The sequence below is a fragment of the Nerophis ophidion genome, linkage group LG06, assembly GCF_033978795.1.
Source record: "Nerophis ophidion isolate RoL-2023_Sa linkage group LG06, RoL_Noph_v1.0, whole genome shotgun sequence".
Classification (NCBI taxonomy): Eukaryota; Metazoa; Chordata; class Actinopteri; order Syngnathiformes; family Syngnathidae; genus Nerophis; species Nerophis ophidion.
This window is the reverse complement of record NC_084616.1, coordinates 58,332,074-58,359,441: the sequence shown is the minus strand read 5'-3', so window position 1 is coordinate 58,359,441 and position 27,368 is coordinate 58,332,074. Positions and strand designations below refer to the sequence as shown.

At 42.0% G+C, this 27,368-nt stretch overlaps 1 protein-coding gene across 1 annotated transcript; it reads left to right on the top strand.

The window, feature by feature from the left end:
- Nucleotides 1-54: 54 nt before the first annotated feature.
- LOC133555018 (NUAK family SNF1-like kinase 1) lies at nt 55-27,368 on the top strand. Its single transcript, XM_061904424.1, has 8 exons — nt 55-340; nt 671-926; nt 9,762-9,882; nt 18,986-19,137; nt 20,133-20,198; nt 24,674-24,793; nt 24,912-25,044; nt 26,138-27,368. Exons 1-8 carry the CDS (start codon nt 330-332, stop codon nt 27,187-27,189), a joined length of 1,911 nt encoding a protein of 636 aa, XP_061760408.1. The 5' UTR covers nt 55-329; the 3' UTR covers nt 27,190-27,368.

Here is a 27,368-nt window from a genome sequence, read left to right as displayed (position 1 = left end):
ATTGTAGCTGGTACCAACGCCCCCCGCAACCACAAAGGAAATAAGCGGTAGGAAATGGATGGATGGATATGTAAAAATACAAATATAAAAAAACATTAAATACTTATCAAAATATGAATGAATTAGATGTACTCTTAATATAAATGAATTATTATTCTAAATCAAATGATTTAGTGATACCTTTAAGTAATTATTTATAAACATGTCTGTCTATCTGTGTTGGCCCTGCGATGAGGTATTGACTTGTCTAGGGTGTACCCCACCTTCCGCCTGATTGTAGCTGAGATAGGCACCAGCGCCCCCCGCCACCCCAAAGGCGGTAGAAATGGATGGATGAAGGGTATGTATTCATTTATTTAATGTTGTTCCATTTGGGCGTCCATAATATATACGTGTAAGAATGCACTAATGAGGAAAAGAAAGAAAAAAAATACCACCACCTGCTGGATCTTGCATGGCACTGCAACTTGGCCAAGATTCGCCACTGCTGTTATGACAGCTGGTTTTGGAATGACGAGGCTCCGCCCACCGGGACCCCTTAGCTATCCCCCGTTAAAGTTCACTGCCACAGCTGTGTTACTTCCCAATATCCGTTTTTATCACCGCCTTTGTCACTTCCAAGAGACTTTTTGAATGGGCAGCGTGAAGCAGTGTGTCGTCTCGCCCTCAGGATGGGCAGACGTGAGGAGGACAGCAGAGGTGCAGTGAACACCGGGGACCGCCCGAACATCGGCTGTCCGCAGGACCCTCGCAGGCCGGGTGGGTTGGAGGACGCAGACATGGAGGCGGCTGGCCGGCCACTCATGGAGGTGAAGAAGCACCAGCACAAACACAACTTGAAACACCGCTATGAGCTGATGGAGACGCTGGGGAAGGGCGCCTATGGCAAAGTGAAGAAGGCGGTGGAGAGAGTCAGCCTGAAGACTGTGAGTGTTTGAACAGAAATCTTATCATTACATTGACGAAGCAATAGTTCATTGCTGTACCTTTAAGACACTATACATTCCAAAAATGTAAAATAACCATGAATGATAGAAATGTACCGCAAAACATTTTTGTTTGTCACTTATAATACAAGCCAATGTTTTCTTCAGATAACGTAATATACAGTTGGGATAGTTATAGCATCCTTTATACACACACAATGTATTCCATCAATTCTGGAATTATTTTGTAAATTCCGAAGAAACTGTATTTATTTAATTTTGGAATCCATCCATCCGTTCCTACCGCATGTCCCTTTTTTGGGGTCGGAATTTTCTGCTGTTTTTTAAGTCCCCTCTGTAAAAAAATCTACTGTAGTCAAAGATCATCTCTATATGACAGCACTCTAGTGGTTTTAAGAATCTCCTGCAAAAATGTGAGTCTCACAAGTTCTTTGCACTGAACTCGTGGCCATGCAGCAGTCGAATAGCCCAAATGATGAAAAATGTAACCTTGACGAACACCAGTAGTATAACTAAAGTAGTGAAACAAATAACTACTGACTGCGTCTGAAGTAAACAAACTACAGCAACACCTTACTTATATAAATCACATTACAAAAAATATTGTAACTGCCTAAAAGGAGAGGACTTAAAATTGTGCTTTGAGGAATGCCTCAGTTATGTAAATCATAAGTTTGTACCCAAGAGTACTGGCTAGCGAGGTTAAAATGTCAATGCAAGGATCTGCCAATGTGTTTGCAGTGGTCCAAGTTCCTCTATACCAGTGGTTCTCAAATGGGGGTACGTGTACCCCTGAGGGTACTTGAAGGTATGCCAAGGGGTAGTAAGATTTTTTTTGAATATTTTAAAAATAGCAACAATTCAAACATCATTTATAAATATATTTATTGAATAATACTTCAACAAAATATGAATGTAAGTTAATAAACTGTAAAAAAAAAAATAATAATACAACATTGCAATATTCAGTTTTGACAGCTAGATTTTTTGTGGACATGTTCCATAAATATAGATGTTAAACTTTTCTTTTTTTGTGAAGAAATGTTTAGAATTAAGTCCATGAATCCAGATGGATTTTTATTACGATCCCAAAAGAGGGTACTTTAAGTTGATGATTACTTCTATGTGCAGAAATCTTTATTTATAATTGAATCACTTGTTTATTTTTCAACAAGTTTTTAGTTATTTTTATATCTTTTTTTCCAAATAGTTCAAGAAAGACCACTACAAATGAGCAATATTTTGCACTGTTATACAATTTAATAAATCAGAAACTGATGACATAGTGCTGTATTTTACTTCGTTATCTCTTTTTTTCAACCAAAAATTATTTGCTCTGATTAGGGGGTACTTGAATTAAAAAAATGTCCACAGGGGGTACAACACTGAAAAAGGCTGAGAATCACTGCTCTATACAACAGAAACTGTGTAGTGTTTTCAGAAATTTGCTTCAAAAACGCTTGTCTCAAGTTTTAAAATGAACTCGGGCCGGATTTGGCATAGATTTTTTTTATATCAAATCAAATCTGCTGCTATTACAAATTCAGAAAATTATGTGAATTACAATTAATGTTCTTTTCATGTGAACCTTATTGATATACTGTATGTGTTATTGTGTTCCAGATTAAGTACAGGAATTGGAAAAATGTGAAGGATTCAATAAGCTCTGTTTCTTCCTACTCCATTTTGGACAAGTTGAAATGTGAAATTGTATATATATCTTGTTCCACGTTGTAATTGTATGCTTGCTCAAAACTAATTAAAATCTTACCATAGATTTATGTCAGACACATAAAAATGAAATATTCACACAAACACAAATCTGTTTACCACATTTTTGCTGTAATTTAATTAAAATAATATTCTTGCAGAAATATTCATTTTGAACTCGAAACCCAATTTTACGCAAGTACAAGCTACATTTTTGAGGTGGTATTACAGAGTCAAGACTCCAATTTTATTCCTCTTTCTCAGGTGTGTCAAAATCGTTTTTATTAGGGGCCACATTGCCGTTATGGCTGCTCCCAGGAGGCCTATTTTTACAGTGATTATGAATAAATTATAATGTATAATTGTCTTGATATGTTATCACACAATTCACTATGGATTTGATTATCCCATTTTTTTTACGTAGAAATTGATGGATAATGTACTTGCTTTCAAAATCATAAGTCAGGGCAGTGCTTTCTTAATTACAGTATTTTCTGGTATGCCCTCACGCCACAGGCAGAAGAAAATATTTTGCACCCCCACCATGCTCTCCACCGCAACTAAAATAGTATAATCTGTCTATAAGTACACCTCAGCATAACATTGTATCTTTATTAACATTAAAGAAAACAACACAACATTTTTTTCCACGTTTCCCGCCGCATTCACAATGAAGCCAAGCGCTCGACATATGCTTTGTTGTATACGGCAAAAAAAGCATGTTCCGTGAGGTCACATGTGCCACCCCAGAGGGGACTGCCCCCCCATTTGAGAAGGACCGAGTCAGAGGAGAATCACTTTATTCTAACAAACATGTTTGGAATATATATGAATAATACTGTGTTGCAACTTTTCCAACAAGAGCTACATATTAAAAAGTAGGCGGAGGCCATTTTTATATATTTTTATTATGTAAAAAATTTTTAAAAACAGACATTACATGTTTAAAGACAAAACTTAGTATCAGCTTTGTGTTATAGGTGACAAGTTGTACTATTAATAATTATTACACAGGTAAAAAAAAAACAAATGTGAAAAAAAAATTAAAAGCGCAAAAAGTAATTAATACGTAGTCAATTATAACACAAAGCTGACCCTAGCCACAGTGTTCAAAGCATAGGAAACATGTATTGTCTTATAGTCCGAAATTTACTTGCTTTGGCCGGCCACATAAAATAATGTGACGGGCCAAACACATGTACTCAATCGACCCCAAAATGTAACTAATCATTCTGGAACTTATACTTTTGTTTTGTATCCTTCTAGCCTTGGATAAACTACAGTCATTTACTCAATAGTTATTATGGTCTCCAATAATTATTTTGTCTCTTGGGTACATTAGTGCAGAATGTTCCTTTAGGCAACTTATTCTCCCAAACCACATCCCATTCTCTTTGAGTGTATCAAATATATGTGAGTGTTTGTGTTTGTGAGCTCATGGTTACAATGCCACCCTTGCTTCCTGTGCTACCAGGCTGAGATGCCTGTGGACTGACTCACTCAGCACTTGAACAATGGGATAAAGTTTTCCACAATAGGCCTCCCTCACAATGGACACACACATATTACATTTTAATAACCAGGCTAAACACAAAATATGGTGGCAGATTACTTAGATGCCTGTACAAAGACGGACCTTAGTAATCTGTTTGCTGTGATCTAAACACAAAGAAAGAAACTCCACCCGCCCCAAATGCCTTTCTGTGTCTCTAGTAAATAAACATACTGTGACAGGGATTATGCTTTGTGTGCAGAGACCGTTGGAAGTAAAACTGGAGCAATTTCTCCGGCTAGGGCAGAGAATGCAAGTGGTGGGAAGTCCATTGATGGAGGCCTAAAGAATCCGCTTTAGGACTGTGTGCATGAGTAATGGAGAGTGGGGCAAATCGTTTTGGCAGGGCATGAGTAAACGCTGAATTCCTTGCACCAGCATAGGGCACATGTCAAGGATTCTTTGCAACAAAACAGACATTAGTTTTGGAAACAAGACAGAGTGTTGTTGTTTGATAGTGACCACATGGGGATAGAAGAGAACTATTGGTCATCTAATTTCAAGTTGTTCTTACAGCTAGACCGAAGAACATCTTGCAGACCTGCTGAGTCAGGGTGTCCAAGGTGCGGCCCGTGGGTCGTTTATGAGCCGCATTAAATGTTTTAATGTCCGCTGGCACATTTTAAAATTGTATTACTAAAAAAAAAACTTGAATGAAACAAAAGAGCAAACAGGTGTAATGTAACGTAAAATAATAAAATGTTAAATCTAATTGTCACAACAGCTCATGACAGGGTGGACTTCTGTGTATTGTTTTCCTGTGTTTTGCTATTTAGTTCCTGTCCAGCACCCATACTTTTCATGCATTTCCTGTTTGTCTCCACTGTCAGCCACTTTACCTGTGCCTGAGCGGTGTCCCCCTAAACTGTCTTGATTGTCAATCAGGAGACACACATGTCACACATACATGGTTGTTATTCACGTGGGTTTTTAAGACAGCAATGTTGGTCAGACAGCGCTGGTTCATTGTTCTCTGTTTCCTGTTGCCCTCTACTTGTAAGTTGTATGCCTCTGCCTTGGTTCCTTAATGGCTTTCTGTTCATTTAGTTTTTTGACTCACTTGTGGACCTTTGTTTTTTTTTTAAGCTGGTGCTATCTTATTTAGCATTATTAAAGGCCTACTGAAATTAGATTTTCTTATTTAAATGGGGATAGCAGGTCCATTCTATGTGTCATACTTGATAATTTCGCGATATTGCCATATTTTTGCTGAAAGGATTTAGTAGAGAAAATCGACGACAAAGTTCGCAACTTTTGGTCGCTCTTAAAAAAGCCCTGCCTTTCCCGGAAGTAGTGCGCGTGACGTCACAGATTGTCGGACTCCTCACATCCACCCATTGATTACAATCATGGACGCCAGCAGCGTGAGCGATTCTGACCGAGAAAGTGACAATTCCCCATTAACTGGAGCGAGGATGAAAGATTTGTGTTTGAGGAGATTGATAGAGACGGACTAGAAAAAAAAAAAAAAGTGACAGCTCCGGGCGACGGCAGTGTGAGCGTTTCAGATGCAATTAGACACAAATACTAGGATAATTCTGGAAGATCCCTTATCTGCTTATTGTTTTGATAGTGTTTTGGGGGGTTTTAAAGATTGTAAAGTAAAGATTGTAAAGACATACCTCGAGGTTGGATGTCTGCGTTGAACACACTGTGTCTCAGCGAGAAGCCGAGGAGCCAAGATGTCCAAAATACTGTATAATTATGCGGTTAAAGCAGACGACTTTTAGCTGTGTGTGTGCGCCGCGCTAATATTTCCTCACAGTCCGTGACGTCACGCGTATACTTCATCATTCCGCAACGTTTTCAACAAGAAACTCCTGGGAAATTTGAAATTGCAATTTAGTAAACTAAACCGTCCGTATTGGCATGTGTTACAATGTTAATATTTCATCATTGATATATAAACTATCAGACGGTGTGGTCGGTAGTAGTAGTGGGTTTCACTAGACCTTTAAGATATTATTTTACCTGCACGCCGCCTCTTGTCTTTGCATCCTGAGGTGACACATGACACTAATAATAGTCAGATTTTTTTTTTCTATTAAAAGAAATAATTTTTGCATTGGTTTTGAAAATGAAACATATCAAAATGTTCCTAATGCTTGGATTTTTCTAGGAGATAAAAAGTTAGGAGACTTCTTTTTTAGATAGTATTATGCATCCATATTGTATTCTTCTGTACCAGTGCACCAATACAGCATGTCCACTGTGTCCCTGATTTAGTCTTGTCCTTTGAACAATGCAGAGGAATATCTTATCACGTCTGCATGATAAACACAAACTGTATACAATATCAGCTAAAGTTTCCCACTTGTTTAGTTGCAGGCTGTTATCTCATATGCCACACATTATTTAAATGAACAATGATAAATTGTTAGTTGGAGGAACACAGTAGTTTTCCAGGTCACACTTAGAGATGACACGTGTCACACATTTCCCCCCGCATGAGTGAGGTCACATACACGCTTACACTTGTCACTTGAAAAAAATGCATCTTGATGCACAGAAATAGGTTTCTTCCTCTGTTCTGTGCTTTCCTAATCCTATATTCTCCTAATACCACAAACTTACTACAAAGTCCCCGTCACCATTTGTGCGTTATATTGCTTTCTTCACACAGCCTATGCACCCAGCAGCATTTGGGTCAGGAAAAAATACACGCGCAAGTAAGCAAGAGTCCACATGATGATGCCCCCCCCCCCCCCCACCCTGCAAGCCTCACCACTGCCATCTCTTCTCTATATCAGCCAATGAATACATTTTGACCAATCTTTGACACACCCTCCAAAATAATCCCCTCATTTATTAAGGATGCATCATCAGTTTCCTGTAAAGAGGATGCTTAAGCCCCACGCATTAAGAAATAACTAGGAAATCCGTTTAAAGAAGGTAACATGCTCAGGTGTGTGATTGCATGGTTGCATAATTGTAGGGGGTAATGGAGCGTGTGAATTGTCATCATCAAACTTTATTTATATAGCACTTTTTATACACAGGCAAGTGACAAAACAAAAAGTGCTGTCCAAAAAATATAGAAGAGAAGAAAACACACGCACACACACACACACACTTTACTATTGACAATAGCCAAGCAAAAACAAAACGTGGCATGGCACTGGGGATTTGAGGAAAAACGCCACCTTTGAGGCATCCACACTGGAGAATAACTAAAATCAACGCCATCTAAAAAGTAGTCTAAAACATAAAATCAAATAAATATACAAATCGAATATAAATAATATGAATTTTATGTTAATGAACACATAACATTGACAGAATAATAGTAATAATGATTAATAATATTCATTTATTTAATTCACAATAAAATCATTCAAAACAACATAAGCAGCACAGTGGCAGAGGGGCTAGTGTGTCTGCCTCACAGTACAAAGGTCCTGAGTAGTCCTGGGTTCAATCCTGGGCTCGGGATCTTTCTGTGTGAAGTTTGTATGTTCTCCCCGTGACTGCATGGGTTCCCTCCGGGTACTCCGGCTTCCTCCCACTTCCAAAGACATGCACCTGGGGATAGGTTGATTGGCAACACTAAATTGGCCCTAGTGTGTGAATGTGAGTGTGAATGTTGTCTGTCTATCTGTGTTGGCCCCGCGGTAAGGTGGCGACTTGTCCAGGGTGTACCCTGCCTTTCGCCCGATTGTAGCTGAGATAGGCACCAGCGCCCCCCGTGACCCCAAAAGGAATAAGTGGTAGAAAATGGATGGATGGATGGATAAGTTAGGTGATAGTAAAAAGCCTGATAAAAAAGGTGTTGTCTTTGGCCCATCAATCCATCCATTTTTCTACCGCCTGTCCCTTTTTGGGGTCGCGAGGGGTGCTGGATCCAATCTCAGCTGCCTTCGGGCGGAAGGCGGTGTACACCCTGGACAAGTCGCCCCTCATCGCAGGGCCAACACAGATAGACAGACAACATTCTTTGGCCATTTTTTAAAATAATTTCAAAGGTCTCTACAGTCCTGAGACTCTCTGGCAAGCTGTTCTACAAGTGGGGACCATAGTGGCTAAAGGCCACCTCGCCGTGGTTCTGGTATTTGGTAAAGCTAAAAGGCTAGTGCCAGGGACCTAAGGAGCCGCGAATGTTGATACGGTAAGAGCAAGTCAGATATAAGAAGGTGCAAGGCCATTGAGACATTTAAAAACTAATAATATAAATTTAAAATGGACCCTGAAGCATACGATTTTGTACCTTAGAATGTCTCATAAATATGATGCACAGCATCATATTTATGATCTGCATTCAAAGCTCCGCTTAGAATTCAGAGCTTTGACCACGAAGAAAACGCCTCCTCACCCATGAAAGACTTGTGTAGTTAGGATATCTCTCTTGCAGTGATGGGCAGTAACAAAGTAAATGTAGCAAAGCTAAATAGCTTAAATATATTTCCCAGTAGCTTGGTGGTAGCTTCACTACTTTTTGAAAGAGTAGCGATTATTGCAGCTATTGTTAGACTCAGTTAGCGAGGTCGCTTACATCAAAGCTGCAAGCTACAAAGAGAAAATGGACTGTGGATCCAGGCCTATTTTCTACACAATCATCATTGGGTTCTAGTATTTACTTCTATTTCCTGTCCAGCACTCTTATTCATATTTCCATTTTGTGTTTGCCTCCTTTTTGCCACTACTTCTCCTGTCTCAGCGCTGGCTCCCTCACCTGTTCCTGATTGGCAATTAGGACACATCCGTTCCTGTTTGCCTATTAGAATGCTTTTTATGCCAGCTCTGTCCTTAGGGAGGGCCTGGATCATTGTGTATTTTGCTTTGCACCTAAATGTACATAAAATTCCCAATTTTCCTGTGCACTTTCCTGCTGTAGTACTTCTTGAATTTTGCTAATAAACACATTTTACCTGCACTTAACCTGCCGTCTCTGCATCCTAGGGTCACATCCAACAACGCCACACCGAAACAGAACAACCCATGAATGAATCAAAACTAAATATTTTATTTTAACTCTGCGAAGACAGGATGTCATTAAAATGGATGTGTTTATAATGACAGTATTACTTCTACTTAGTTTCTAAATGGACTGGCCATATATGGAGGTACACTATCCAAAGAGGTTTAGGGACTCATGCTGGGTGGTCTGTTTAGGGGTTGCGTGTGTTGCCTGGTTGGGGGTTAAATTTGCGTACAATGAGTGCTCAGGATGAGTGTAAACCACACAGCTGTCCACCTCCCCCACTTAAGCGTTATCACGTTCTCCATCCAGTCTTTTAAACCCACATAATCATCCCTAATACCCAGAAATTGTAAATATGTACAGTACTGTATGTGTACTACAGCCATTGAATGCTTTCTCTGTGTTTGTGTGTGTGTTCAGCTAATGGATGATTGCACTTATGACTACAATAGGAAATGAATTGACTAATTGGTTTGAACTTTTCTTCTAAGAACAAAATGTGGTGAGTTCATCAATTTATTTATTTTGTAGCAGGGCTGATCATTTTGGTTCACACATTGTATTACATTTGCTGTTGTTGATGCTGTGTACTTAAAAGTAGATTATGTTAAATTAATTAGGATTTATATTTCAGGTGGCCATCAAGTCCATCCGTAAGGATCACATCACAGACGACATGGACAGAATTCACATCCAGAGAGAGATTGAGATTACTTCGTCGCTCAAGCACCCGAACATCATACGCTTCCACGAGGGTAGGGACAAAATCTTATTATCACATCATTATATATATTCAAGTATGCCCATGTAAAGGAGGCCAGCCAGTGTGGCTGGGCCTTTTGTACGCTGGTAAAGCTCAGTCTTTTAATTCGGTAGTTAGCACGTTCGTCTCTCATGCCAAACATCCCAGATCGGAGTTCCAGGCAGAAAAGCAGTGACTGAACCAGGCAGGTTACATTACACCCACACTAATAGTTGAAGTGAATTACATTTATATAGCACTTTTCTCTAATGACTCAAAGCGCTTTACATAGTGAAACCCAATATCTAAGTTACATTTAAACCAGTGTGGGTGGCACTGGGAGCATGTGGGTAAAGTGTCTTGCCCAAGGACACAACGGCAGTGACTAGGATGGCGGAAGCGGAAATCGAACCTGCAACCACTCAAATTGCTGGCACGGCCACTCTACCAACCGAGCTATCCCGCTGTAGTTGCAAGGTTTTCAATATGCTCAAAAGAAATCACAACATAAACACTGTAAAATATATGACACAGTACAATAAATACCAGTATCAATTAGTACTTCCATATATAATGGAAGATCCATTATAAATAGGAATGTATATCGAGTACCTGTATTTTGGGTCGGTCCAGGAGTACCGCTAAGATTCTGGACAAGTGATACAGCTATTGGCATTTTTTATGCAGCCATTGGCAACTTTCAATCAATCAATGTTTACTTATATAGCCCTAAATTACTAGTGTCTCAAAGGGCTGCACAAACCACCACGACATCCTCGGTAGGCCCATATAAGGGCAAGGAAAACTCACACCCAGTGGGACATTGGTGACAATTATGACCCAGTGGGACGTCGGTGACAATGATGACTATGAGAACCTTAGAGAGGAGGAAAGCAATGGATGTCGAGCGGATCTAACAGGATACTGTGAAAGTTCAATCCACAATGGATACAACACAGTCGCGAGAGTCCAGTCCAAAGAGGATCCAAGACACAGCAGCGAGAGTCCCGTTCACAGCGGAGCCAGCAGGAAACCATCCGAAGCGTAGGCGGACCAGCAGCGCAGAGATGTCCCCAGCCGATACACAGGCGAGCAGTACATGGCCACCGGATCGGACCGGACCCCCTCCACACGGGAGAGTGGGACATAGAAGAAAAAGAAAAGAAACGGCAGATCAACTGGTCTAAAAAGGAGGTCTATTTAAAGGCTAGAGTATACAAATGAGTTTTAAGGTGAGACTTAAATGCTTCTACTGAGGTGGCATCGCGAACTGTTACCGGGAGGGTATTCCAGAGTACTGGAGCCCGAACGGAAAATGCTCTATAGCCCGCAGACTTTTTTTGGGCTTTGGGAATCACTAATAAGCCGGAGTCCTTTGAACGCAGATTTCTTGCCGGGACATATGGTACAATACAATCGGCAAGATAAGATGGAGCTAGACCGTGTAGTATTTTATACGTAAGTAGTAAAACCTTAAAGTCACATCTTAAGTGCACAGGAAGCCAGTGCAGGTGAGCCAGTACAGGCGTAATGTGATCAAACTTTCTTGTTCTTGTCAAAAGTCTAGCAGCCGCATTTTGTACCAACTGTAATCTTTTAATGCTAGACATGGGGAGACCCGAAAATAATACGTTACAGTAGTCGAGGCGAGACGTAACAAACGCATGGATAATGATCTCAGCGTCTTTAGTGGACAGAATGGAGCGAATTTTAGCGATGTTACGGAGATGAAAGAAGGCCGTTTTAGTAACGCTTTTAATGTGTGCCTCAAAGGAGAGAGTTGGGTCGAAGATAATACCCAGATTCTTTACCGTGTCGCCTTGTTTAATTGTTTGGATGTCAAATGTTAGAGTTGTATTATTAAATAGAGTTCGGTGTCTAGCAGGACCGATAATCAGCATTTCCGTTTTTTTGGCGTTGAGTTGCAAAAAGTTAGCGGACATCCATTGTTTAATTTCATTAAGACACGCCTCCAGCTGACTACAATCCGGCGTGTTGGTCAGCTTTAGGGGCATGTAGAGTTGGGTGTCATCAGCATAACAGTGAAAGCTAATACCGTATTTGCGTATGATGTCACCTAGCGGCAGCATGTAGATGCTGAAGAGTGCAGGGCCAAGGACCGAACCCTGGGGAACTCCACACGTTACCTTAACGTAGTCCGATGTCACATTGTTATGGGAGACACACTGCATCCTATCAGTAAGATAAGAGTTAAACCAAGACAGGGCTAAGTCTGACATACCAATTCGTGTTTTGATACGTTCTAATAAAATATTATGATCGACGGTATCGAAAGCAGCGCTAAGATCGAGGAGCAGCAACATAGATGACGCATCAGAATCCATCGTTAGCAATAGATCATTAGTCAGTTTTGCGAGGGCTGTCTCCGTGGAGTGATTTGCCCTGAAACCGGATTGAAAGGTTTCACATAGATTGTTGGACGCTAAGTGTTCATTTAACTGCTCCGCAACAATTTTTTCAAGGATTTTTGAAATAAAGGGAAGGTGAGACACCGGTCGGTAATTTACCATGAGGTCAGGATCGAGGTTAGGTCTTTTAAGAAGAGGATGAATAACCTCTTTTTTGAATGCTAGGGGAACAGTGCCCGAGGAGAGTGATAAGTTTATAATATTTAGCACTGATGGACCTAATAATACAAAGAGCTCCTTGATCAGTTTCCCAGGAAGAGGGTCAAGTAAACATGTTGTCTGTTTTATTCCATTTACACGTTGTAACAATTCCTCTAATGTTATTTCCTCAAAACGAGAGAAACTATTTTGGAGGGCAGTATCCGCCGTATATACAATCGTGTCAGTGTTAATAGAACCCCGTTGTAGCTGGGACGCATTGTCTTTAATCTCCTTTCTAATGACTTCAATTTTCTTACTAAAGAATTGCATAAAGTCATCCTCTTTGCGACATATTTTTTGTAAACAGTTACTAGCGACAAATCTAGCAACATTTTCTAGGGATATTGGAGACTTTTTGTGTGATACTTTGAGGTGAAAGCCCCCTAATGCAACTGATCGTCGTAATTATGACCACTGTCATGTTCACATTAGGTGCCATTGCGAAGCATCAAATAAAAGACACAGATAGGATCTAAAAATCAGCTTGGAATAATCCCAAATAAGGAAGCAACAGCACACAAACGTTTGTCAGACAAGAATATTTCCTCCTCAAAAGTCCCTCAAAGTTATGCATGCAAATGAGAGTTAATATCAGTTTGAAGTGAATGTACTTTACTAAGGGCCGCCGCCACAACGCTTCTTTAACCTTCCTTTTAGTGATCCAGTAATCCACAGGCCAATGTTAATCCACTCAAAAAAGTAAAACATTTAAGTAATATAAAAATCTTTAAAGTTTCTCTCAGAAGCAAGATCCATCCGCTGACAGGTCTCCAGCCGGCGTCTGACGTCACTCCATCGCGCCATATTTGTGTGGCATCAAAACACACCTTGCTTAAATCCACAACCACCTAACATGAAATTTTATATGATAAATCATGTTAAAGGTATGTGCTCTGATCATGAATGCCATACATAAATATTATTTCCTGCTGAGGTTCCTTGTAATGAATTAAGGCTGGGCGATATATTGATATACTTGATATAGCGCGGGTTTGTCTCTGTGCGATATAGAAAATGACTATATTGTGTTATTCAACTTCTCACGGAGTTGCTTTTAGTTGCCGGCATTACACTACAGGCTCTTCTCACTCTTTGTTGTCTCTCCTTTTCACAGAGACATACAACAAGCGCACCTTCTTACATATGTCACATACGTATTTGCCCTCGCGGTGCAGAGATGTAGCGGCATGGGTAAAGTTAGCTGTGGTGCGAGTGGTAATACAAAAGAAAGAAGGTGCGTATCTGGTAACAAATGCAGGTAGAATTAATTATAGTCCATCGTCTGGCGGTGGTTTGGCTTCAAATGGGAATATGTCGAACAGACAACCGTAATTTGTCAAGTGTGGGGCTATAGCGTTGCTACAAAAAGTAGCATTACTGCAAATATGTAGCATCATTTGAAAAGTCACTGCTAGAGAATGAAATGAAAAATATCGTTATATATATTGTGTATCGTGACATGGCCTAAAGATATTGAGATATTAAAAAAAAAAAGGCCATATCGCCCAACCCTATAATGGATAGAAAAACACTGATGGATTTGTATGGTGTTTACAAGATGATGACTACATTGCACCTTGTTCTGCAAATATGGTTAGCTTGTTTAAGATTGTGGCTTTTGCAACCCTTTGAGAGGGCTTTATAAGTAAACTTTGATTGATTGATTGACTGATTGATTAAAGAGCAGGTGTTTATAAAATACTTCCCTGCTGTGAGATGTTACATGATGTTGGTAAATGCTAATTAAATAAATCTTTATTTACACCATGCATAACGCCGATTGCCGTTATGATTGATTTCAATCTCTCACTCAAAACTGGTGCAGCACGGTGGTAGTGATTAGCGCTCGTGCCTCACAGCAAGAAGGTCTGGGTTCGATTTCCAGGTCGTCGTCTTCGTATGTTCTTCTTGTGGGTTCTCTCCGGGTACTCTGGCTTCCTCCACCTCCAAAGACATGCACCTGGGGATAGGTTGAAATCTGATTAATCACGCTTTTGAAATCTGTTTGCAGTCAATCAATCAATCAATCAATGTTTATTTATATAGCCCTAAATCATAAGTGTCTCAAAGGGGTGCACAAGCCACAACGACATCCTCGGTTCAGATCCCACATCAGGGCAAGGAAAAACTCAACCCAATGGGATGACAATGAGAAACCATGGAGAGGACTGCAGATGTGGGGACCCCCGCCCTTGGGCGACTGGTGTAATGGACGTCGAGTAGATCTAGCTTAATATTGTGAGAGTCCACTCCATAGAGCCATCCATCCATCTTCTTTCGCTTATCCAAGGTCGGATCGCGGGGGAAACAGCCTAAGCAGTGAAGACCAGACTTTCCTCTCCCCAGCCACTTCGTCCAGCTCTTCCCGGGGATCCCGAGGCGTTGCCAGGCCAACCGGGAGACATAGTCTTCCCAACTTGTGCTGGGTCTTTCCCGTGGCCTCCTATCGGTTGGACGTGCCCTAAACACCTCCCTAGGGACACGTTCGGGTGGCGTCCTGACCAGATGCCCGAACCACCTCATCTGGATCCTCTCAATGTGGAGGAGCAGCGGCTTTACTTTGAGCTCCCCCCCCCGGATGTCAGAGCTTCTCACCCTATCTCTAAGGGAGAACCCTGCCATCCGGCGGAGGAAACTCATTTTGTTCGCTTGTACCCGTGATCTTGTCCTTTCGGTCATAACCCAAAGCTCATGACCATAGGTGAGGATGGGAACGTAGATGACTGGTAAATTGAGAGCTTTGCCTTCGGCTCAGCTCCTTCTTTACCACAACGGATCAATACAGCGTCCGCATTACTGAAGACGCCGCACCAATCTGCCTGTGGATCTCACGATCCACTCTTTCCTCACTTGTGAACAAGACTCCTAGGTACTTGAACTCCTCCACTTGGGGCAGGGTCTCCTCCCCAACCCGGAGATGGCACTTCACCCTTTTCCGGGCAAGAATCATGGACTCGCAGGTGCTGATTCTCATTCCAGTCGCTTCACACTCGGCTGCGATCCGATCCAGTGAGAGCTGAAGATCATGGCCAGATGAAGCCATCAGGACCACATCATCTGCAAAAAGACCTAATCCTGCAGCCACCAAACCGGAACCCCTCAACGCCTTGACTGCACCTAGAAATTCTGTCCATAAAAGTTATGAACAGAGTCGGTGACAAAGGGCAGCCTTGACGGAGTACAACCCTCACTGGAAATGTGTCCGACTTACTGCCGGCAATAAGGACCAAGCTCTGACACCGATCATACAGGGAGTGGACCATCATAATCAGACAGTCCGATACCCCATAGTCTCTGAGCACTCCCCACAGGACTTCCCGAGGGACACAGTCGAATGCCTTCTCCAAGTTTACAAAGCACATGTAAACTGGTTGGACATATTCCCATGCACCCTCAAGGACCCTGCTGAGAGTATAAGGCTGATCCACGATTCCATGACCAGGACAAAAACCACACCGAGGTTCGACTATCTGGCGTAGCCTCCTCTCTAGTGCACCTGAATAAACCTTACCGGGAAGGCTGAGGAGTGTGATCCCATGATAGTAGGAACACACCCTCCGGTACCCCTTTTTAAAGAGAGGAACCACCACCCTGGTCTGTCAATCCAGATGTACCACCCCCGATGTCCACGCAATGCTGCAGAGTCTTGTCAACCAAGACAGCCCCACAGCATCCAGAGCCTGAAGGAACTCTGGGCAGATCTCATCCACCCCTGGGGCCTTGTCATTGAGAAGCTTTTTAACTACCTCCGCAACCTTAGCCCCAGAAATAGGAGCGCCGACCACAGATTCTAAAGGCACTGCTTCTTCATAGGAACACGTGTTGGTGGGATTGAGGAGGTCTTCGAAGTATTCCCCCCGCCAAACCACAACATCCGCAATTGAGGTCAGCAGGACACAATCCTCACCATACACAGTGTTGACAGTGCACTGCTTCCCCTTCCTGAGGCGGCGGATGGTGGTCCAGAATCGCTCGAAGCCGTCCGGAAGTCGTTTTTCATGGCTTCCTCGAACTCGTGCCATGTCCGAGTTTTGGCCTCCGCGACCGCTGAAGCCGCACACCGCTTGGCCTGTTGGTACCTGTCCGCTACTTTTGGAGTCCTATGAGCTAAAAGAACCCGATAGGACTCCCTCTTCAGCTTGACAGCATCCCTCACCGCCAGTGTCCACCAACGGGTTCTAGGATTACCGCCACGACAGGCACCAACTCCCTTGCGGCCACAGCGCCAATCAGCCGCCTCGACGGTAAAGGTGCGAAACATGGTCCACTCAGACTCAATTTCCAGCACCTCCCTTGTGACATGTTCAAAGTTCTTCCGGAGGTGGGAATTGAAACTTTCTCTGAGAGGAGACTCTGCCAGACGTTCCCAGCAGACCCTCACACTGCGTTTGGGCCTGCCGGGTCTGTCCGACATCCTCCCCCACCATCGCAGCCAACTCACCACCAGCTGGTGATCGGTAGAAAGCTCCGTCCCTCTCTTCACCCGAGTGTCCAAAACATGAGGCCGCAAAACCGATTGACACAACTACAAAGTCGATCATGGAACTGCGGCCTAGGGTGTTCTGGTGCCAAGTGCACATATGGACACCCTTAAGTTTGAACATGGTGTTTGTTATGGACAATCTGTGCCAAGCACAAAAGTCCAATAACAATACACCACTCGGGTTCAGATCCAGGCGGCCATTCTTCCCAATCACGCCTCCCCAGGTTTCACTGTCGTTGCCAACATGAGCGTTGAAGTCCACCAGTAGGACAAGGGAATCACTTGGGGGACACACTTTCCAGTACTCCCTCGAGTGTATCCAAAAAGGGTGGGTACTCTGAACAGCTGTTTGGTGCGAAGGCACAAACAACAGTCAGGACCCGTCGCCCCACCAGAAGGCGGAGGGAGGCTACCCTCTCGTCTACTGGGTTGAACTCCAATGTGCAGGCTTTGAGCCGGGGGGCAACAAGAATTACCACCCCAACCCGTCGCCTCTCACTGCCGGCAACGCCAGAGTGGAAGAGAGTCGAGCCCCTCAAGGGGGAACTGGTTCCAGAGCCCTCGCTGTGCGTCAGAGTGAGTCCGACTATATCCAGCCGGAACTTCTCAACTTCGCGCACTAGCTCAGGCTCCTTCCACCCCAGGGAGGTGACGTTCCATGTCCAAAGAGCTAGCTTATGTAGTCGAAGATTGGACCGCCTAGTGCCCTACCTTTTGGCTGCAGTCCAGCTTGCTATGGGTGGGGAGCCTATTGGAGTGGTGACCCACGTTGCCTCTTCGGGCTGTTCCCCCATGGGAACAGGCCTGGCCACAAGGCGCTCGCCATTGTGCCCCACCTCCGGACCTGGCTCCAGAAGTGGGGGACCCGGTGGCCCGGGTCCAGGCGAGAGAAATCTGGGTCCTTGATTTGTTTTCTTCATAGAGGTCTTCGGGCTGCTCTTTGTCTAATCCCTCGCCTAGGACCTGTTTGTCTTGGGAGACCCTACCAGGGGGCATAAAGACCCCGGACAACATAGCTACTAGGATCATTGGGACACGCAAAATTCTCTATCACGATAAGGCGGCAGCTCAGAGACGAGCTAATAGTGAGAGTCCAGTCCATAATAGGGCCAGCAGGAGACCATCCTGAGCAGAGACAGGTCAGCAGCGCAGAGATGTCACCAACCGATGCACAGTAAATTACTTGCTTGCATAATTTAAATTGGCACTAAAAAAGACCCCAATATTTTGACACAAATACAATTTCGATGTCAGATTATTATACCCAAACATGTTTTGAATCCTTTTCTTGAATGCACATCATTTATTCATTCAAAAGTTGGTAGCAGCTTTATCGACAGTCCCGTTGTGTGTATTTTGAAGTGAAATTTACCAGCGAGCACACCAGTTGGAGTCTCCTCACCCATGTTTGCATTGGTGTAAGCATTGACCTGGTCACTGACTGTATAACAACCCACGCCGCCTTTTAAGTAACCATCCACAGTTAGGGTAAAGGAGCATGGGAAATCAAAATAAAGTGTCTGATTAATCTGGGTAAATACATTATTAAAGCAATGATTTTGTGTGATTAATCGCAAAGCTTTCATTTGGAAAGCCCTATTTAAAATGCGCGACAAGATAATAGTCAAGAGTATTTGTTAATTATGGATCTGAGCTTGTATGCAGTTGGCAGCATTTGTCTTTTTTGAAGATGTATGCATTCAGTATGTACATGCCTGACCCATGAGATCACCTTGCAGTTTAATTGCCAGTGAGGGACCAGTGATGATCAATGCGTGACGATGTTACGGCAGATCTTAAAGATGACCAAAAATAATACACACTGCAAGTTTTTACTTTAGGTTAGTTATCAAGTTATAAGAAAAAGTAAATCCTTTGAATGTCAATAAATAGTGTGTTGTATTAGAGTCATATTGATTCAGACCCTCATTTTTGATGGCCTTTGCAGTTTTATTTCCTCACAAGCAGAGTTGCCTCTAAATGTGTCCGCTGTGTCAATGCAGTGTTCGAGAGCCGGGATAAAATTGTCATCGTGATGGAGTACGCCAGCAATGGAGAGCTATACGATTACATCATGGAGAAGAGGAAACTTACAGAAACAGAAGCCAGAAGCATCTTCCGGCAAATCACATCAGCTGTCCACTACTGCCACAAGGTTCACACACACTCACACACACACACACACACACACACACACACACACACACACACACACACACACACACACACACACTCACACACACACACACACACAGAGAGAACACAATGAATGCATGTGTCCTGCCATGCTTTAACTTAATATATTCGGCACAAGCTGAATTGCACGCAGCTCGTGTTCAACCATGCAAGCAAATACAGTGCCACTAAATCTGCTAAATCCTGATCCTAATACTGCGGAAAAACTTGACTTTGGATCTCTTTGGGTTAAGAGAGCATTAGGCTAAGATTTTATGCGTGCACTCACACACTAACACATTGAGCTAGGACGTTTTTTTAATGAGCTTTAGTTCTACTGGCATAGGCCTGGTAACTGAAGGGGTTCTTCTTTTGGTTTGTAATAATGTTTACATGATGTCAGCGCCTATGTCTGAAAAGGAATCTGAGCAGAAACGTATAAATCCTACTAGTCTGTAAGTGTATTGTTGTAAAAGTGTGAGTAATTTTAAAAGCTTTGGTTCTTCATGAAACCCTTGCATTGGGGGATTTTCTTTTCCTTGTGCCCTGAACGAGTTGCCCCAAAATAGAATGGAACGCATGAATGAATTATTGAATGTGCCGCTCAGCTATGCAGGGCGCATGGAAGTATTATTAAAGGCTCTGTCCATGAGTGAAAATAATTCAGTGTCAATTGCTTGCTGTTTTTTTATTATGGTACCATAGGCATTTTTCCTCTGATTGTCTTTGTCCTACTTTGGGCAGACAATTATGTGAGGTCATTGTTTTTTACTTACACTTAAGTCATAATCTACAAGTCCTGATCAAGGCCATCTGTTTTGTTCATCACATGGTCGTGCAGCACAAGGCTTAAGAGGAATAAGAGTGGTTTTAAAATATGTGAAATCTGGCTAACTTCAGGAAGCATTTCACTGTTATATTTGCATGCTGAAAGGAACCTGATGGGTGTGGCACCTTATGTGTGGTCTCTTGCAGAATGGCGTTGTGCATCGAGACCTCAAGCTGGAGAACATTCTTTTGAATGAAGATCTGACCGTAAAGGTGTGTAAATGCAGTACGAGTGCCTAAACCAGATGATGGGAGTGGAATGTATTATGATTTCATGAGAATGGGTCATATTTATTCATTATTTATCAGCTCTATTACGTGCTGACGGATACATTTGGGTTGTTGAGCTTAGTACAAATATCAAGTTTCAAGGCTCAAACACAAATAACTTGTTTCTGCCTTATTATTTCTTTCCATATATGGCAGCTGTGAGGATGCAAGAAAACTCCTGACAATTGCAGTAATCAAAGTGTTCCAACATAAATCAGACACGTGTGCTGACTGCTCAGCTAGGTTTCATTGTTTCTTAACCTCGGGTGCAACACAGTGGCTATTAAACAGCAGTGCTCTGCAGGAAATGACCAAGACGGTGCTATGCATGTCTATGTTTTCTTTGCACTACATACAGTATGCTTAATGGAAGGTTGGAGGTTAAACACAAACATACAAACTTGGTAATATCACACTTGAGTCAGCTTTGTACTCAGAGATCACTTTATAATCAAACAAAATATTAAATAGCCCAATATTTAAAATACACTATGCATTACTTAAAAAATAATTGGGAATACTGAACTATTCCAGTTGAAAGTTGTTATTGATAATGACCTTGTCGACACAATAAGATATAAATAATCATCAATTACTTAAATTGTAAGCACTTTGAAAATTCTTATTGTGGTTTGGTTGTGTGTATAACCTCCATGAGTATGTACTACTTTTGGGTAAACCTCAAAAGAGGTGACAGATGTTTGGTCTGGAAGTTTTAATTTGTATTATAGTGCCAAACAAAACTACTTTAAAAATACTCTACTGTATGCTACACGGTACATGGGGTGATTTACAAAACCCAAAACCAGTGAAGTTGGTACGTTGTGTAAATCCTAAATAAAAACAGAATACAATGATTTGCAAATCCTTTTCAACCTAAATTAAATTGAATGGACTGTAAAGACAATAAACTTAACGTTCGAACTGGTAAATTTTGTTTTTTTTGGGCAAATATTAGCTCATTTGGAATTCGATGCCTGCAACATGTTTCAAAAACGACAAGTAGCAAAATTGACTGAGAAAGTTGAGAAATGCTCATCAAACACTTATTTGGAACATCTCACAGGTGAACAGGCTAATTTAGAACAGGTTGGTGCCATGATTGGGTATAAAAACCGCTTCCATTAAATGCTCAGTCATTCACAAGCAAGGATTGGGCGAGGGTCACCACTTTGTGAACAAATGCGTGAGCAAATTATCCAACAGTTTAAGAACAACATTTCTCAACAAGCTATTGCAAGGAATTTAGGGATTTCACCATCTACGGTTCGTAATATCATCAAAAGGATCAGAAAATCTGGAAAAGTCACTGCATGTAAGCAGCATGCCCGTGACCTTTGATCTGTCAGGCGGTACTGCATCAAAAAGCGACATCAGTGTATAAGGGATATCCCCACACGGGCTCAGGAACGCTTTAAAAAACATTTCATCGTGACATATTTAAGGGCAAGTTAAAAATCTACTATGGAAAGCAAAAGCCATTTATCAACAACACCCAGAAACGCCGCCGGCTTCGCTGGGCCCGGGCTAATCTAGGATGGACTGATGCAAAGTGGAAAAGTGGTCTGACGAGTCCAGATTTTAAAAAGTTGTTGGAAAATGTGGACATTGTGTCCTCCGGACCAAAGAGGAAAAGAACCATCCGGACTGTTATAGGCACAAAAGTTCAAAAGCCAGCAAATGTGTGAGCAGATTGTAGAACAGTTTAAAGGGAAACATTATCACAATTTCAAAAGGGTTAAAAACAATACAAATCTGTTCCCAGTGGCTTGTTGTATTTTTTTTAAGTTTGAAAGGGAATAAGCGGTAGAAAATGGATGGATGGATCAAAATTTTACCGGTCCCGGAATATCCCTAAAAAAAGCTTTAAAGTGCCTTTTTTTCGCTCTCTGCGAAGACACTGTTCATTTTCATGTGACGGCACACAGTGCTGCCAATACAAACAAACAATGGCGAATACCACAGCAAGATATAGCGACAATAGCTCGGATTCAGACTCGGATTTCAGCGGCTTAAGCGATTCAACAGATTACGCATGTATTGAAACGGATGGTTGTAGTATGAAAGTATTGAAGAAGAAACTGAAGCTATTGAGCAAATACCTATTGACGCTATTCATAGCCATAGCATGGCCGAAAAGCTGCGTTAGCATCGCCGGTAAAATGTGCGGACCAAACGATCAGGACTTTCGCATCTTGTGACACTTGAGCAACTTAAATCCTTCGATTGGTAAGTGTTTTTTTCGCGTTAAATGTGGGTGGAAGGAAACCTAATATAGTTGCAAATGCATCTGCAGGTTATCCATACATCTCTGTGCCATGTCTGCTTTAGCACCGCCGGTAAATAGCATGTTAGCATCGATTAGCGTAGCATGTTAACATCGATTAGCTGGCAGTCACGCCGCAACCAAATATGTCTGATTAGCACATAAGTCAATAACATCAACAAAACTCACCTTTGTGATTTAGTTGACTTTATCGTTGCAAATGCATCTGCAGGTTATCCATACATCTCTGTGCCATGTCTGTCATCGCCGGTAAAATGTGGAGACATTCCAGCACATTCAATGGGGGTCTGGCGGCAGACACTTTCGCATCTTCGGGCCAGTAGTGCAACTTGAATCCCTCCCTGCTAGTGTTGTTACACCCTCCGACAACACACCGACGAGGCATGATGTCTCCAAGGTTCCAAAAAATAGTCAAAAAAATGGAAAATAACAGAGCTGAGACCTGGTGTTTGCAATGTGTTGAAAATGAAAATGGCGGCTGTATTATCTCGGTGACGTCACGTTCTGACGTCATCGCCACAGAGCGACAAACAGAAAAGCGTTTAATTTGCCAAAATCCACCCATTTAGAGTTCGGAAATCGGTTAAAAAAATATATGGTCTTTTTTTCTGCACCATCAAGGTATATATTGACGCTTACTGTACATAGGTCTGGTGATAATGTTCCCCTTTAAGAACATTTCTCAACGTGCTATTGCAAGGAATTTAGGAAGTTCACCATCTATGGTCCACAATATCATCACAACGTTCAGAGAATCTGGAGAAATCACTTCCAGGCCGAAAACCAATATTGAATGCCTGTGACCTTCAATCCCTCAGGCGTGTATCAAAAACCGACATCAGTGTCTAAAGGATATCACACATGGGCTCAGGAACACTTCAGAAAACCACTGTCAGTAACGAGAGTTTGTCGCTACATCTGTAAGTGCAAGTAATGCAAAGCAAAAGCCATTTATCAACAACACCCAGAAACGCCAAAACATAATTTTCTGTGGTTTGCCAAGTCATTTAAAGGGGACCGCCAAGTCATTTCATGTGGTCCACCATGTCATTTATGGTGGTCCACCACATCATTTTATTTGGCCCGCAACGTCATTTACTTGGCCCTTCATGTCATTTCATACGATACGCTATTTTATTTAATGTGGCCCGCCATCTTATTTCATGTGATCTGCCACGTTATTTTACGTGTCCTGCCACATTATTTTTTGGCCTGTGAAAAGCTAAAAATAATAAAGGACTTTTTGGCTTAATGTATTTCTTCTTTCAATTTTGACAGAAAAGTGTGATATACTATAATACCAAAATATCTTCTTGTCACCTTGACTTATGATTTCAAAACAAGTTATTCATCCATCTGTTAGTAAATCATATAACAATCAAAAACAATTTCCTAAGTAAATTGTGTACCAAGGCTATCATATGTTCATATTTATATATTTTTGATGTCACAATCAGCCCTGTGGGAGCAGCCACAATTGCGTTGGGACCTTCAATAAAAGTTTGACACCCCTGCACTAGTATGTATAACTGAACAAAATTAGTTATGCTTATCTGCAAATGTCTGTGTATACAATCACTAAAATATGTTTAAAAACACACATTACAACGTCTGTAGTAGCTTGGATACATTTTTGCAGAATAAAAGCCACAAGTGATGTGTCTGATCTCTTCACGGTTGTTGTGAGCTATAAAGTGTCATCCTTCAACCTGCCTGCAATTTCTGCTGCCGTATTGAATTTTCTTTGTTTTGTTTTAACCAGCTGATACACTAATAACGTGTAAGTGTGTGCATGTTAATAATCTCTACAGATAAAGAGGAGCCTCAGTATGTTTGTGTACGGCCTGCAGTGAGACATTGTTCCATGACGTGACTATGAGCAGTCAAACATTTTTGGTGCTCCTCTCCTTACATAAACTCAGCAAGCCTCCTTTATAAAAATGTTCGTTTCAAGTTCAGATATTTATCCTAAATAGAACAATTTCCCTTGTGGATCAATAAAGTTTGCCTAAGTGTAAGTCTAAATACAAACTGTTGATCCTGACATTCCAGGAGTAGAGTGATATTATACTAAAGTAGCATGATTTTTAGTTAATTTACAGTAATACTATTACCCTGGCTCACTTTGCAGCTCGCTGACTTTGGCCTTTCCAGTCAGTACCATAAAGGCTCTCTGCTGCAGACCTACTGTGGAAGTCCACTGTATGCCTCCCCAGAGATAGTGACTGGACTGCCCTATCAGGGACCAGAGGTGCGTCGAAAAACATGAAGCATCTTCGCACATTTAACTTCAATAAACCTAAATGATCATAACTGTGATTTTGTAAAGTCCTGTTTAATGAGTTGTACCTTTTCCACGTGTTCTCCAGGTGGACTGCTGGGCGCTGGGCGTGCTGCTGTATGCGCTGGTGTACAGCAGTATGCCCTTCGATGGAGCATCTCACTCAGCACTTACAGCGCAGATATGCCAAGGTCGTTACCGAAGACCCAACCCCCCCTCAGGTGCACCTTATACTTAATTAGTTGTTGGTTTATTATACTAAACTGTGACATAGTATTTTATTATGTCCTCCTGAGTACCAGAACATTTACCTTCCACAATACAAATGTGTAAGTCTGGCAAAAGGAACAGACAAAAACAGGTGACATTTATTCTCAGGAGGATATGATGTGGTTGTATTGCACATAGTAAATGTATAAACAAGTAAGAAAGGAAGAGGTCACAGTACGACAAGGGAGATCTATTTTTAGTTTTTGTGACTGACTATATATTTTTTCTTGCCAAGCAGTTTTGATTATAGCCAATTCGCTTATCCTTAAGGGGACCTATAATGATTTTTGACATTTGAATGGCATTACAATGTTGGATAAGTATGTAAATCTTACATTAGCGCATGATTCGATTTGCTTCAACGCGATTCTCGATGCAAACCGAATCTTGTGTAATTTTAAATGGTCTAAAAACTACACTAACTTATTTTCAAAACAGGTTAGAAGTTACAAAAGCTTATTTTGTTTGCTGCCGTTTATGCGAAGTGACTAAGCGACATCAAGGATTTCAATTGCAATCTAAAGGGAACGCCACCCCACAAACGAACATCTAGGCAGACAGTCGGTTATAAATGTGACTGCAGAGCAAAATGTATGCAAACTTTACAGCAAAGCATATCCACTACATATTATCTAGAGCACAAGGAAATGTGTTTAAATGTAGATTTAAATCATCATAGGTCCCCTTTAAGTAATGCTGTTCTAAAAAACAAACACTTCTTTTTTTTTAAATAACAAAAAAAAAAAAAAATGAACAAAATAATCTGCTGACAAAACAAGAGCATTATACTTGTCCTGCCTAAAACAAGTAAAATAGAGTTTTGGCCAGAGAAAATGTCTATTTTTGAGTGACATATTTTTAATGAACATTTGGGCTGACATTTAGAGAGTTTCATTTTGGAGATACCACTGTGTCACTGTACGGTGTAAAGTGTGCCAGTGTGTGCATATGGTTTAGGGTATGTGACAGTGCTTTTTATCTAGTGTGCATTTTAAACATATAATTATTTATGTATTTTGCTGACGTACCGTTGACTTCCACCAGACGCCTGTGCTCTTATCGACTGGTTGTTGACTGTACGCGTGGATGAGAGGGCCACCATTGAGGACGTAGCCAACCACTGGTGGGTGAACTGGGGTTACGAGGAGAGTGTTTGTGACTGCACTTCAGCTGCACACCCGGATTGCCCCTCCCCCTTACTGGCTCGCTACATTGACTGGCAGAATCGAGTCGTCAACAACATGACTGCTGACCCAGGGCCCTTCTCTTCAGAGTTCATCCGCCGTCCGCCCCATGCACATTACTTCAGCTTGCCTCTCAGGGCTGAGCGAGGAGCGGGAGGTGCAAGAGTGCGCGGAGGACCAGCCAGTGTTAGAAAGTCTCGCAAGGAGAACGCCATTCCCCCAAGTTCACATGGAGCATGTGGGGGTGCAGTAGCTTCTTCCTCCACCTCCTCCGTGGAAAGAAAGAAACCCAAAAGTATTCTCAAACCACAAATTAGTTTTGACTCTGTTTTGCACAGCCCGTCAAAAGAAAGTTCCCAGCTGTTTTGTCAAACACATGCTGAGGTCCTCCTATCCACCAGCTCGTTCAACCAACCCTCCTCTAAAATGCCCAAGAAAGGTATACTTAAGAACCTATATGAAGGAGCCTTAGGTTATGACTCCTCCAGAGCAGGAGTCAAAGAAGGCGATGAGGGTGACTTATTGTCCAACAAACAGCCTACTTGTGTCCAGGCAGCAGATGAAAGTCCAACCTTGTATATCGAGGCAGTCAGAAGACGAAAGGGCATTCTCAAACGTAATGGCAAATTCTCACAAAGCCTGGACCTTCTGGATGGACACCACTTGTTGCCATCATCCGACCAAACGACATTCCCGGAAGCTCTGCAGCAGTTCTTCCAGGGCAAAGCAGGCACTGATGGTCTCCAAAGTCGCCCATCCAGCGTGGTGAGCGAGGACAGTCTTTTTTCCAGTGACTCCTTCGACTTGCTAGACCTAAGCACACAATCAAATCAAAGGTTTTTTTCCCATGACGCGCACCACAGTACTTGTAAATCAGCAGAGGACCTGAGAGCTGTGGCAGGAGAAAATTAAGGACTTCAGTCCAAGAAATGATGCTCCACAACCTGCTGATTTAAAGTCCAGCTGCACTTTCCTGGTCAAAAATGGTTGCCCATCTTTTAGAACAGTTATTGTGGGTGTCTGTACAACGTGATTACTGTACCGTTCGTGTAAAACAGTTTTGATGATAGAATAAATCACTGGCATTTTCA